General features: G+C 35.6%; 1 protein-coding gene across 1 annotated transcript in view; it reads right to left on the bottom strand.

Annotated features, from left to right (window-relative positions):
* Positions 1–1,070: 1,070 nt before the first annotated feature.
* The window catches only part of LOC139128674 (ankyrin repeat and protein kinase domain-containing protein 1-like), a 70,780-nt gene continuing 60,028 nt past the window's right edge, over positions 1,071–11,822 (bottom strand). Inside the window, exons 3-7 of the mRNA XM_070694411.1 lie at positions 7,943–8,041; positions 5,536–5,634; positions 3,134–3,232; positions 1,790–1,888; positions 1,071–1,115 (exon numbers count right to left, since the gene is read on the bottom strand). Of these exons, the coding sequence (XP_070550512.1) occupies positions 1,071–1,115; positions 1,790–1,888; positions 3,134–3,232; positions 5,536–5,634; positions 7,943–8,041 (441 nt within the window). The remainder of the gene's footprint in view (positions 1,116–1,789; positions 1,889–3,133; positions 3,233–5,535; positions 5,635–7,942; positions 8,042–11,822) is intronic.

The following is an 11,822-nucleotide window of genomic DNA, read 5'->3' as shown; positions in this document are numbered from 1 at the left end:
CCAGTTCTGTAGAGAAATATAGATATTCCTTAATGAATCAATGACTCATTGGAATTGCAGAACAATAATGGTATGAGACTGGTCTTTTTTTCCCTCAATCTCGTTGAATTTCTTTGTTTTGATGTTGAAAACACATATGTTACCATTCCCAACCCTTTGTAAAATGCCAATGAGTGCTTCCATCCATCTACAATACAATTAACATTACAGTTGGTATGGTATAACTCACTATTTACGTAATACTGTGATACAAGCATTGTGTTGATCTACTTTTATGGAGAGTACCTTTGTAAATGAGAGCCTGTAAATTATAGTTTATTTAAACATCAGTTCAAAGTTTGTTAACAAATTCTCTACATTATCTGATATGAACTACAGTACGTACGTTATCTATCCTAATGTCAACGATTTCTCAAAGATGGTATACAAATTAACATTGACGGGATTTAACAATTAATGAGTAATTTAAGTTAGTTGCATGATTGTGCTGTTTCATTGCATACGTCCGATATGTTAACGGATGGTAGTAACTATAATTCATTACTATTCAGGACGCCATGGTTGTTTTATAATCAATGCTCTTTATAGTGACATTTTCGGAAACAACTTAGAGAATGGGCAATACGATAGAATAAATTGAAAATCATGGCTATATCAATAATTATGGTACCAGTTTTGTATACCATTGTCGACATGGTCAAGTGCATTTCAGACTTACTTCATCCTGTACGTCAATGGATGCTTTAGATTCCAACAACAGTCTTGTACTGGCATCACTGTCATTTGTTGCTGCCAGATGAAGAGGAGTTTGTCCACTCTGTGAAGAGATGTAGATATATCCTCAATTATGCAGTGACTCACTGATATATCATAAAATAATGGCAAGACACTGACTTGTATATTGATTCGCGTCACATTTCTTTCTTTTTTGATATTTAAACCTATTAAGTCACCTTTCTCATCCATTATCAAAAATAAGAATGAGATACTACAAGGTTTTAGGTTGTTCATTCGTTCTCAGCGGACGTGTCATATTTAAAGTTCCATTAGCTGTATCTTCTGGCGATTTTTCAGTTAGTTTTGAATAAAGTGATCACTTGCTCATGTTGAATAGCCTGTCAAATAACAGAAAATCATATATTATTCGGAATCATTACGTGCCCTACAACTAAATAACACGTGATTTTCCAAGGAAATTTCAATTTTTGTCCGGACAGAAATACAAACTCTGTTGACGCACGGATTGCAACGTAGGCATTCTTCTGCACCTGCACAAGCCATTTACAGCAATTTCAAATTAAAAATTCATTACTTATGCCCGGTACCTACGTCGTAGTCCATTGTACGAGCACGTTGCGTAGGCAGATGTCTGGCAATGCACGACGCAATGTTGTTTCGATACCGCAATAAAGGTGAACTTGTACATCTCGCATGATCGCAGCGTCACCATATCTGCGTTCTCCCCAGCACGTAGAGCATGCCAGACGACAACAAACGAGCTCGGAAGGGCAAACATTTGAACAAAAATTAGCAGTTTTATGTGGCTATAACTTCACTAATCATACTTGTTTCTTTGTTAAACAACATTTTGCAACAAATATGAGCCCCAAAATGGCATTTTCCGAGGTAAAAATGGTCAAAAGTTACAAATAATTGCCCTTTAAGAGTTTATGAGCTTCACTACGGTAGCCACAAGCTGTCTCACATATATTGATACGGGACAGAAAAAACACCATTACGGCCGTTTCACGCTAACATTTTCATGAGGACAATAACACAACATTCTTACGTTATCTTTCACATCAAAGGAAGCTTTAGATTCCAACAGCAATCTCGTAGTGGCATCACGATCGTTTGCCGCTGCAAAGTGAAGAGGAGTTTTCCCAATCTGTGGAGAAATATAGATATATTCTATATAACGCAATGACTCAATCATATAGCACAAAGAACAAGGTCAGCACAACGTTTTCGAAGTTGTTTCCTCCTACATTCTCTCAACCCTATCAGGAGAGGAAATGTTTGCGAATCATTTATAAGTATTTAACGAATTAGACATCAAGCTAATGAATCGTGACAAGGTTTTACCTCGACTACATCGCATTCCTAAATCCACAAGAATTCTTATAAACAACATTCCATAGTTTGTTTCAGCAGATGTACAACCAAGCGGTTGTCGCCGTTCTTAACAACAATATAATTAACCATAACATTGGTCTGGTACGGTATTGTGACAAGGTTTACGAAACTAGCGGGATTAAACAGATGTGGATATTTAAAACTTTACATGAATTTAATTGCATGCATTAGAAACCATCAACAGTGTGTACAGTTCAATCCACATATTAGATTTTTCTACGCCGTATACCACGATCCCACACTACAAGCTTATAACTAGGTTGTAATCAGAGGAATTTGCCAGTTCTGTAGAGAAATATAAATATTCCTTAATGAATCAATGACTCATTGGAATTGCAGAACAATAATGGTATGAGACTGGTCTTTTTTTTCCCTCAATCTCGTTGAATTTCTTTGTTTTGATGTTGAAAACACATATGTTACCATTCCCAACCCTTTGTAAAATGCCAATGAGTGCTTCCATCCATCTACAATACAATTAACATTACAGTTGGTATGGTATAACTCACTATTTACGTAATACTGTGATACAAGCATTGTGTTGATCTACTTTTATGGAGAGTACCTTTGTAAATGAGAGCCTGTAAATTATAGTTTATTTAAACATCAGTTCAAAGTTTGTTAACAAATTCTCTACATTATCTGATATGAACTACAGCACGTATGTTATCTATCCTAATGTCAACGATTTCTCAAAGATCGTATACAATTAACATTGACGGGATTTAACAATTAATGAGTAATTTAAGTTAGTTGCATGATTGTGCTGTTTCATTACATACTTCCGGTATGTTAACGGATGGTAGTAACTATTATTCATTACTACTCAGGACGCCATAGTTGTTTTATAATCAATGCTCTTTATAGTGACATTTTCGGAAACAACTTAGAGAATGGGCAATACGATAGAATAAATTGAAAATCATAGCTATATCAATAATTATGGTACCAGTTTTGTATACCATTGTCGACATGGTCAAGTGCATTTCAGACTTACTTCATCCTGTACGTCAATGGATGCTTTAGATTCCAACAACAGTCTTGTACTGGCATCACTGTCATTTGTTGCTGCCAGATGAAGAGGAGTTTGTCCACTCTGTGAAGAGATGTAGATATATCCTCAATTATGCAGTGACTCACTGAATATCATAAAATAATGGCAAGACACTGACTTGTATATTGATTCGCGTCACATTTCTTTCTTTTTTGATATTTAAACCTATTAAGTCACCTTTCTCATCCATTATCAAAAATAAGAATGAGATACTACAAGGTTTTAGGTTGTTCATTCGTTCTCAGCGGACGTGTCATATTTAAAGTTCCATTAGCTGTATCTTCTGGCGATTTTTAAGTTAGTTTTGAATAAAGTGATCACTTGCTCATGTTGAATAGCCTGTCAAATAACAGAAAATCGTATATTATTCTGAATCATTACGTGCCCTACAACTAAATAACATGTGATTTTCCAAGGAAAATTTCAATTTTTGTCCGGACAGAAATACAAACTCTGTTGACGCACGGATTGCAACGTAGGCATTCTTCTGCACCTGCGCAAGCCATTTACAGCAATTTCAAATTAAAGATTCATTATTTATGCCCGGTACCTACATCGTAGTCCATTGTCCGAGCACGTTGCGTAGGCAGATATCTGGCAATGCACGACGCAATGTTGTTTCGATCCCGCAATAAACGTGAACTTGTACATCTCGCATGATCGCAGCGTCACCATATCTGCGTTCTCCCCAGCACGTAGAGCATGCCAGACGACAACAAACGAGCTCGGAAGGGCAACACATTTGAACAAAATTAGCAGTTTTATGTGGCTATAACTTCACTAATCATACTTGTTTCTTTGTAAAACAACATTTGGAACAAATATGAGCTCCAAAATGGCATTTTCCGAGGAAAAATGGTCAAAAGTTACAAACAATTGATCTTTAGAGTTTACGAGCTTCACTACGGTAGCCACAAGCTGTCTCACATATATTGATACGGGATAGAAAAAACACCATTACGGCCGTTTAACGCTAGCATTTTCATGAGGATAATAAACAACATTCTTACGTTATCTTTTACATCAAGGAAGCTTTAGATTCCAAAGCAATCTTGTAGTGGCATCACGATCTTTAGCCGCTGCTAAATGAAGAGGAGTTTGTCCATTCTGTAGAGAAATATGAATATATTTAATGATGCAATGACTCAATCATATAGCAAAAAGACCAAGGTCAGACACAAAGTTTTCGAAGTTGTTTCCTCCTACATTCTCTCAACCCTATGAGGAGAGGAATGTTTGCGAATCATTTATAAGTATTTAATGAATTTGGCATCAAGCTACTGAATGGTGACAAGGTTTTACCTCGACTACATCGCATTCCTCAATCCACAAGAATTCTTATAAACAACATTCCATAGTTTGTTTCAGCAGATGTACAACCAAGCGGTTGTCACCGTTCTTAACAACAATATAATTAACCATAACATTTGGTCTGGTACGGTATTGTGACAAGGTTTACGAAACTAGCGGGATTAAACAGATGTGGATATTGAAAACTTTAAATGAATTTAATTCCATGCATTAGAAACCAGCAACAGTGTGTACAGTTCAATCACATATTAGATTTTCTACGCCGTATACCACGATCCCACACTACAAGCTTATAACTAGGTTGTAATCAGAGGAATTTGCCTGTTTTGTAGAGAAATATAGATATTCCTTAATGAATCAATGACTCAATGGAATTGCAGAACAACAATGGTATGAGACTGGTCTTGTTTTTCTCAATCTCGTTGAATTTCTTAGTTTTGAATTGAAAACACATATGCTACCATTCTCAACCCTTTCTAAAATGACAATGAGTGCTTCCATCCATCTACAATACAATAACATTACGTTGGTATGGTATAACTCACTATTTACGTAATACTGTGATACAAGCATTGTGTTGATCTACTTTTATGGAGAGTACCTTTGTAAATGAGAGCCTGTAAATTATAGTTTATTTAAACATCAGTTCAAAGTTTGTTAACAAATTCTCTACATTATCTGATATGAACTACAGCACGTATGTTATCTATCCTAATGTCAACGATTTCTCAAAGATCGTATACAAATTAACATTGACGGGATTTAACAATTAATGAGTAATTTAAGTTAGTTGCATGATTGTGCTGTTTCATTGCATACGTCCGATATGTTAACGGATGGTAGTAAATATTATTCACTACTATTCAGGACGCCATGGTTGTTTTATAATCAATGCTATTTATAGTGACGTTTTCGGAAACAACTTAGAGAATGGGCATTACGATAGAATAAATTGAAAATCATGGCTATATCAATAATTATGGTACCAGTTTTGTATACCATTGTCGACATGGTCAAGTGCATTTCAGACTTACTTCATCCTGTACGTCAATGGATGCTTTAGATTCCAACAACAGTCTTGTACTGGCATCACTGTCATTTGTTGCTGCCAGATGAAGAGGAGTTTGTCCACTCTGTGAAGAAATGTAGATATTTCCTCAATTACGCAGTGAATCACTGATATATCATAATATAATGTCAAGACACTTACTTGTATATTGATTCGCGTCACATTACTTCCTTTTTTGAGATTTAAACCTATTAAGTCATCTTTCTCATCCATTATCAAAACTTAGAACGAGATACTACAAGGTTTTAGGTTGTTCATTCGTTCTCAGAGTACGTGTCATATTCAAATTTCCACTAGCTGTATCTTCTGGCGATTTTCCGTTAGGTTTGATTGAAATGATCACTGGCTCATGTTGAATAGCCTGTCAAATAACAGAGAATCGCATATTATTCGGAAACATTACGTGGCCTACAACTAAATAACATGTGATTTTACACTGAAAAGTTCAATTTTTGTCCGGACAGAAAGACAACTCTGTTGACAAGCGGATTGCAATGTACGCATTCTTCTGCACCTGCGCGAGCCATTTACAGCAATTTCAAAATAAATATTCATTACTTATGCCCTGTACCTACGTCGTAGTCCATTGTCCGAGCACGTTGCGTAGCCGATGTCTGGCAATCCACGACGCAATGTTGTTTTGATCCCGCAATAAACGTGAACTTGTACATCTCGCGTGATCGCGGCATCACCATATCTGCGTTCTTCCCAGCATGCAGAGCATGCCGACGTCAACAAACGAGCTCGGAAGGGCAACACATTTGAACAATAATTAGCAGTTTTATGTGGCTATAACATCACTAATCATGTTTGTTTCTTCGTAAAACAACATTTTCCAACAAATATGTGCCTCCAACATGGATTTTTCCGAGGTAAAAAATGGTCAAAAGCTACAAATAATGACCCTTTTATAATTTATGAGCATCACTACGGTAGCCACAAGCTGTCTCACATATATCAATATGAGACAGAAAAAGCACCATGACCGCCGTTTTATGCTAGCATTTTCATAAGGACAATTACACAACATTCTTACATTATCTTGTACATTAAATGAAGCTTTAGATTCCAACAAGCAATCTTGTAGTGGTATCACGATCATTAGCCACTGCCAAATGAAGAGGAGTTTGTCCATTCTGTAGAGAAATATGGACATATCATTTATGATGCAATGACTCAATCATATAGCACAACGACCAAGGTCAGACACAAAGTTTTCGAAGTTGTTTCCTCCTACATTCTCTCAACCCTATCAGGAGAGGAATGTTTGCGAATCATTTATAAGTATTTAATGAATTTGGCATGAAGCTAATGAATGGTGACAAGGTTTTACCTCGACTACATCGCATTCCTCAATCCACAAGAATTCTTATAAACAACGTTCCATAGCTTGTTTCAACAGATGTACAACCAAGCGGTTGTCACCGTTCTTAACAACAGTATGATTAACCATGACATTTGGTCTGGTACGGTATTGTGACAAGGTTTACGAAATTAGCGGGATTAACCAGTTGTGGATATTGAAAACTTTTTATGAATTTAATTGCATGCATTAGAAACCAGCAACAGTGTATACAGTTCAATCCACATATTAGATTTTTCTACGCCGTATACCACGATCCCACACTACAAGCTTATAACTAGGTTGTAATCAGAGGAATTTGCCAGTTCTGTAGAGAATATAGATATTCCTTAATGAATCAAAGACTCATTGGAATCACAGAACAAAAATGGTATGAGACTGGTCTTTTTTTTCCTAATTTCGTTGAATTTCTTTGTTTTGATATTGAAAACACATCAGTTACCATTCTCAACCCTTTCTAAAAGACAGTGAGTGCTTCCATCCATCTACAATACAAATAACATTACGGTTGGTATGGTATAACTCACTATTTAATTAATACTGTGAAGCATTGTTTTGATCTACTTTTATGGAGAGTACCTTTGTAAATGAGAGCCTGTAAATTATAGTTTATTTAAACATCAGTTCAAAGTTTGTTTACAAATTCTCTACATTATAAGATATGAACTACAGCACGTACGTTATCAATCCTAATGTCAACGATTTTTCGAAGATTGTATACAAATTAACATTTACGGGGTTTCACAATCAATGAGTGATTTAAGTTAGTTGCATGATTTTGCTGTTTAATTGCATACGTCCGATATGTTAACGGATGGTAGTAACTACAATTCATTACTATTCAGGACGCCATGGTTGTTTTATAATCAATGCCCTTTATAGTGACGTTTTCGGAAACAATTAGAGAATGGGCATTACGATAGGATATATTTAAAAATCGTGGCTATATCAATTATGGTACCAGTTTTGTATATAATTGTCGACATGGTCAAGTGCATTTCAGACTTACTTCATCCTGTACGGCAATGGATGCATTAGATTCCAACAACAGTCTTGTATTGGCATCACTGTCATTTTTTGCTGCCAGGTGAAGAGGAGTTTGTCCACTCTGTGAAAAAATGTAGATATATCCTCAATTATGCAGTGACTCACTGATATATCATAAAATCACGGCAAAACACTGACTTGTATATTCATTCGTGTCAATTGTCTTTCTTTTTTTGATATTTGAACCTATAAAGTCACCTCTCATCCATTATCAAAAAATAAGAATAAGATACTACAAGGTTTTAGGGTGTTTATTCGTTGTCTGCGTACGTGTCATATAATTCATGGGCTTCACTACGGTAGCCACAAGCTGTCTCACATATATCGATATGAGACCGAAAAAGCACCATTACCGCCGTTTCACGCTAGCATTTTGATAAAGAGTTCCCGAATACATAGTACACATATACAAATACATAAAAATGTATAAGTAGTATTTTACTAAGACGCGAAATCAATTGTGTAAATGCTATTAAAATATTGCTGACACAGGGAAGCGTTCATGCCCTAATCATGTACAGCAGCACTGCTAATTAAGCCTGAAAACAAAATACCAGAAAAGCAGGCGTAATTTTGATTGGAATGCGTTTTTTGGGGTACCATGGACTTCTGAATGACTGTCTCTTTTCTTACATTTTGGCTGAAAATGAAAACAATAACCTACAAATGAGTGATGAATGATACGAAAAATGCACACAGTAGGAATAAACAATATCTATTGCGTTGGTTGACAGTACCTTGTGGATTGCTAGCTTTATTGTTCTATTGTTTCATTCGTAATTACAAATATTCACACTGAGACTTTGAGATTCTGTACTACGATCTTGTCTTTTTCTAATTTCAAATATTTGCTTAAATTATTGTAATTCAACATTTTGTACTACCGTTTGTTGGCCAGAAACACACATTACTTTCGCCAATAGAAAAAAAACGGCATCTACCGGCTGTTCATTCTTTGCACTATTGTGCCCATCGCTTGTTTTAAGATACAAATTTCATCAGCGAGGGATGTAAAAACATATAATCTATAATCTTGAGATACTGTTCAACAATGATGTTCTTTTCAATGAAAGACTTTCAGTTTGTTTTTATTCTAATTTGCATTTTGCTTCGCGATCCGGCAAGGCACATTATGAAGCTTACCCCTATACAGAAAAAAATATCATTTTACTGGTTTTAATTATTTGCCAGTCCCGTGCAGATCGCTCTCTTGAAAATGGTTATATTCGCAGCTATTGAAACAAAATAATTACATCAATAATCTTTGTAGAGCACTGATATTGTATGGTTCAATATTTATGAAGCTATGCTTAAATTTTTAAGTTTTTCATTGTTACAGACGCAAGTAATTAAGCGACTTACATACCAAACACCCCATTGATAAAAACGTCTTTTTCACGGGCTGTATGTTTTACTGATCTTGTCCACTTAGCTCGCTCCATTTTGCTCACTCCCTCTCTGTATGTCTGTCTGTCTGTCTGTCTGTCAGTCTCTCTCTCACACATTATATATATATATATATATATATATATATATATATATATATATATATATATATATATATATATATATATTTATTTATATGTACATATATATATATATATATATATATATATATATATATATATATATATATATATATATATATATATATATATATATATATATATATATATATATATATATATATATATATATAAATTCGTTTGTAGGATATTACACACGTACCAATCTTCTGGTTCAAATAGTTTATTACATCAGCACAACGTTTCGTCCTAAAAGTAGGACTTCCTCAGGTGCTACAGATCAAAAAGTTTCAACACGGAGTAAGTTACAGTGATATTTTTCGTACAAAAGTTACATGTCGGAGAAAATACTAAGTGACAGTATGGTGAAAATACAGGAGTTGTTTCTTACCTATTTGAATGGCTCAGATGTTGAATGGCAATTGGGAGAATCTTTGAATGTGTATTTATAGTGTGGCTGGGAGGGCGCTAGTGTTGGAATTTGAATAAAGACAATGGGAGCAGCTAGCTGTGAATATTTAGGCCGTCAGGTGTTAATGTCTTTAATTTGGAAATCCACAAGGATTCCAGCTTTTTTCGAAGCGGGTCGTCCATTTTATTGATTTTCAAAATGCCGACTATTGATACGTCTTGGATTGTGTGTTGATCTGAATTGAAATGGAGCGCTACTGGCATGTTTGAGTTGCGACGGATGGTGGACAGATGGTTATTGAATCTTAATCGAAATTCTGTTTTTGTCTCTCCTACGTACTGTTTTTTGCATTTATTACAGGTTATAAGATATATTATGTTTTTAGACTTGCATGTGATGTTTTGTGTAATAGTGTGAACTGTGTTATTTGAGTGGCTATGGAAACTGGTGGCATTTGTCGAATGTTTACAGATGTTGCAGCCCCTGGTTGAGCCACATTTGTAGAAACCTGCTGGTGCATTGGACTGTTGTAGTTCACTGTGAACTAATAGATCTCGCAGGTTTCTACTACGGCGGTGTGCTATGATTGGAGTTTCAGCGATGGCACTTTTACAACGGGGTGATTTTTGTAATATATTGAAGTGAGTGTGAACGATCTGTTTGATGTTTGGGTGCCGAGGGTTAAATGTAACTACAAAAGGAATACGTGTTTGGTGTGGTTTTATTTTGTATTGTAGGAGGGTGTTTCTTGGAATTGATTTGGCCCGATTTATTTGGTCTATAACCAAGCTTTCTGGGTATCCCCGCTTGATTAATGATGTTGTCAATTCCTTTAAGCGGGTGTCCTGAAAAACCACAGTCGAACATATATATATATATATATATATATATAATATATATATATATATATATATATATATATATATATTATATATATATATATATATATATATATATATATATATATATATATATATATATATAATGTGAGAGAGAGAGAGAGAGAGAGGAGAGAGGAGAGAGAGAGAGAGAGAGAGAGAGAGAGAGAGAGAGAGAGAGAGAGAGAGAGAGAGAGAGAGGAGAGAGAGAGAGAGAGAGAGAGAGGGGGGGAGGGGTATAAGCAAAATGGAGCGAGCTATGTGGACAGGATCAGTAAAATATACAGCCCTTGAAAAAGACGTTTTTTATCAATGGGGTGTTTGGTATGTAAGTCGCTTAATTACTTGCGTCCGTAACAATGAAAAACTTCAAAAATTAAAGCACAGCTTCAAAAATATTGAACCATCGCCATGATGAGCTCATCTGCAGTAGGCTTTAACGCATATGTAGAATTCTTTCCAACGCCCATGCCTTTGGTACTTTCACATCCTTGAATATCAGTCAATTCCATGAGTGATGGGTATTTGTGAGTGGCGCTATTTTCTTTAGCCGTCCAGTAAACCGACTCTAATCTCATTACAATTCTCTCCAGGACTTTTGTTCGTGACTTCATTGTCCAACTGGTGTCGGGAGGATCTATATAAGGCTGCACTGCCAACTGCATTTTGTTGAAAGAACAAGATATGAGTTATAGAGCATTTACGATGCTCATTCGAATCTCTCTAATTTTTCAAAGGCGTTATAGATCCACTAATCGGGATTTCAAATTTAATGAGATATCTACGTTCATTAAATATTTGTCCGTTTAATTTCACAGGTGCCGCAATGTTAACGCGTGTTTGTTTAATCTTATATGAGCAAGTATGATATATATGTTTTCAAACCCGGCTCGAAATTAACCGGTATCAGTGTTTGAGTGGTGGCTATTGGGCATGGTTGTGCATAGTTAGTGTGCACGTTACTGGTTGAGCGTTGGCGATATAATCTGTTTGCTCCCCTAATCACGGTCATTGCCTACAACGGCA

Source organism: Ptychodera flava, unplaced genomic scaffold (assembly GCF_041260155.1).
Source record: "Ptychodera flava strain L36383 unplaced genomic scaffold, AS_Pfla_20210202 Scaffold_64__1_contigs__length_706160_pilon, whole genome shotgun sequence".
Lineage (NCBI taxonomy): Eukaryota > Metazoa > Hemichordata > Enteropneusta > Ptychoderidae > Ptychodera > Ptychodera flava.
Note: the sequence above shows the minus strand (reverse complement) of the source record. Positions and strands in the feature narration are given on the sequence as shown.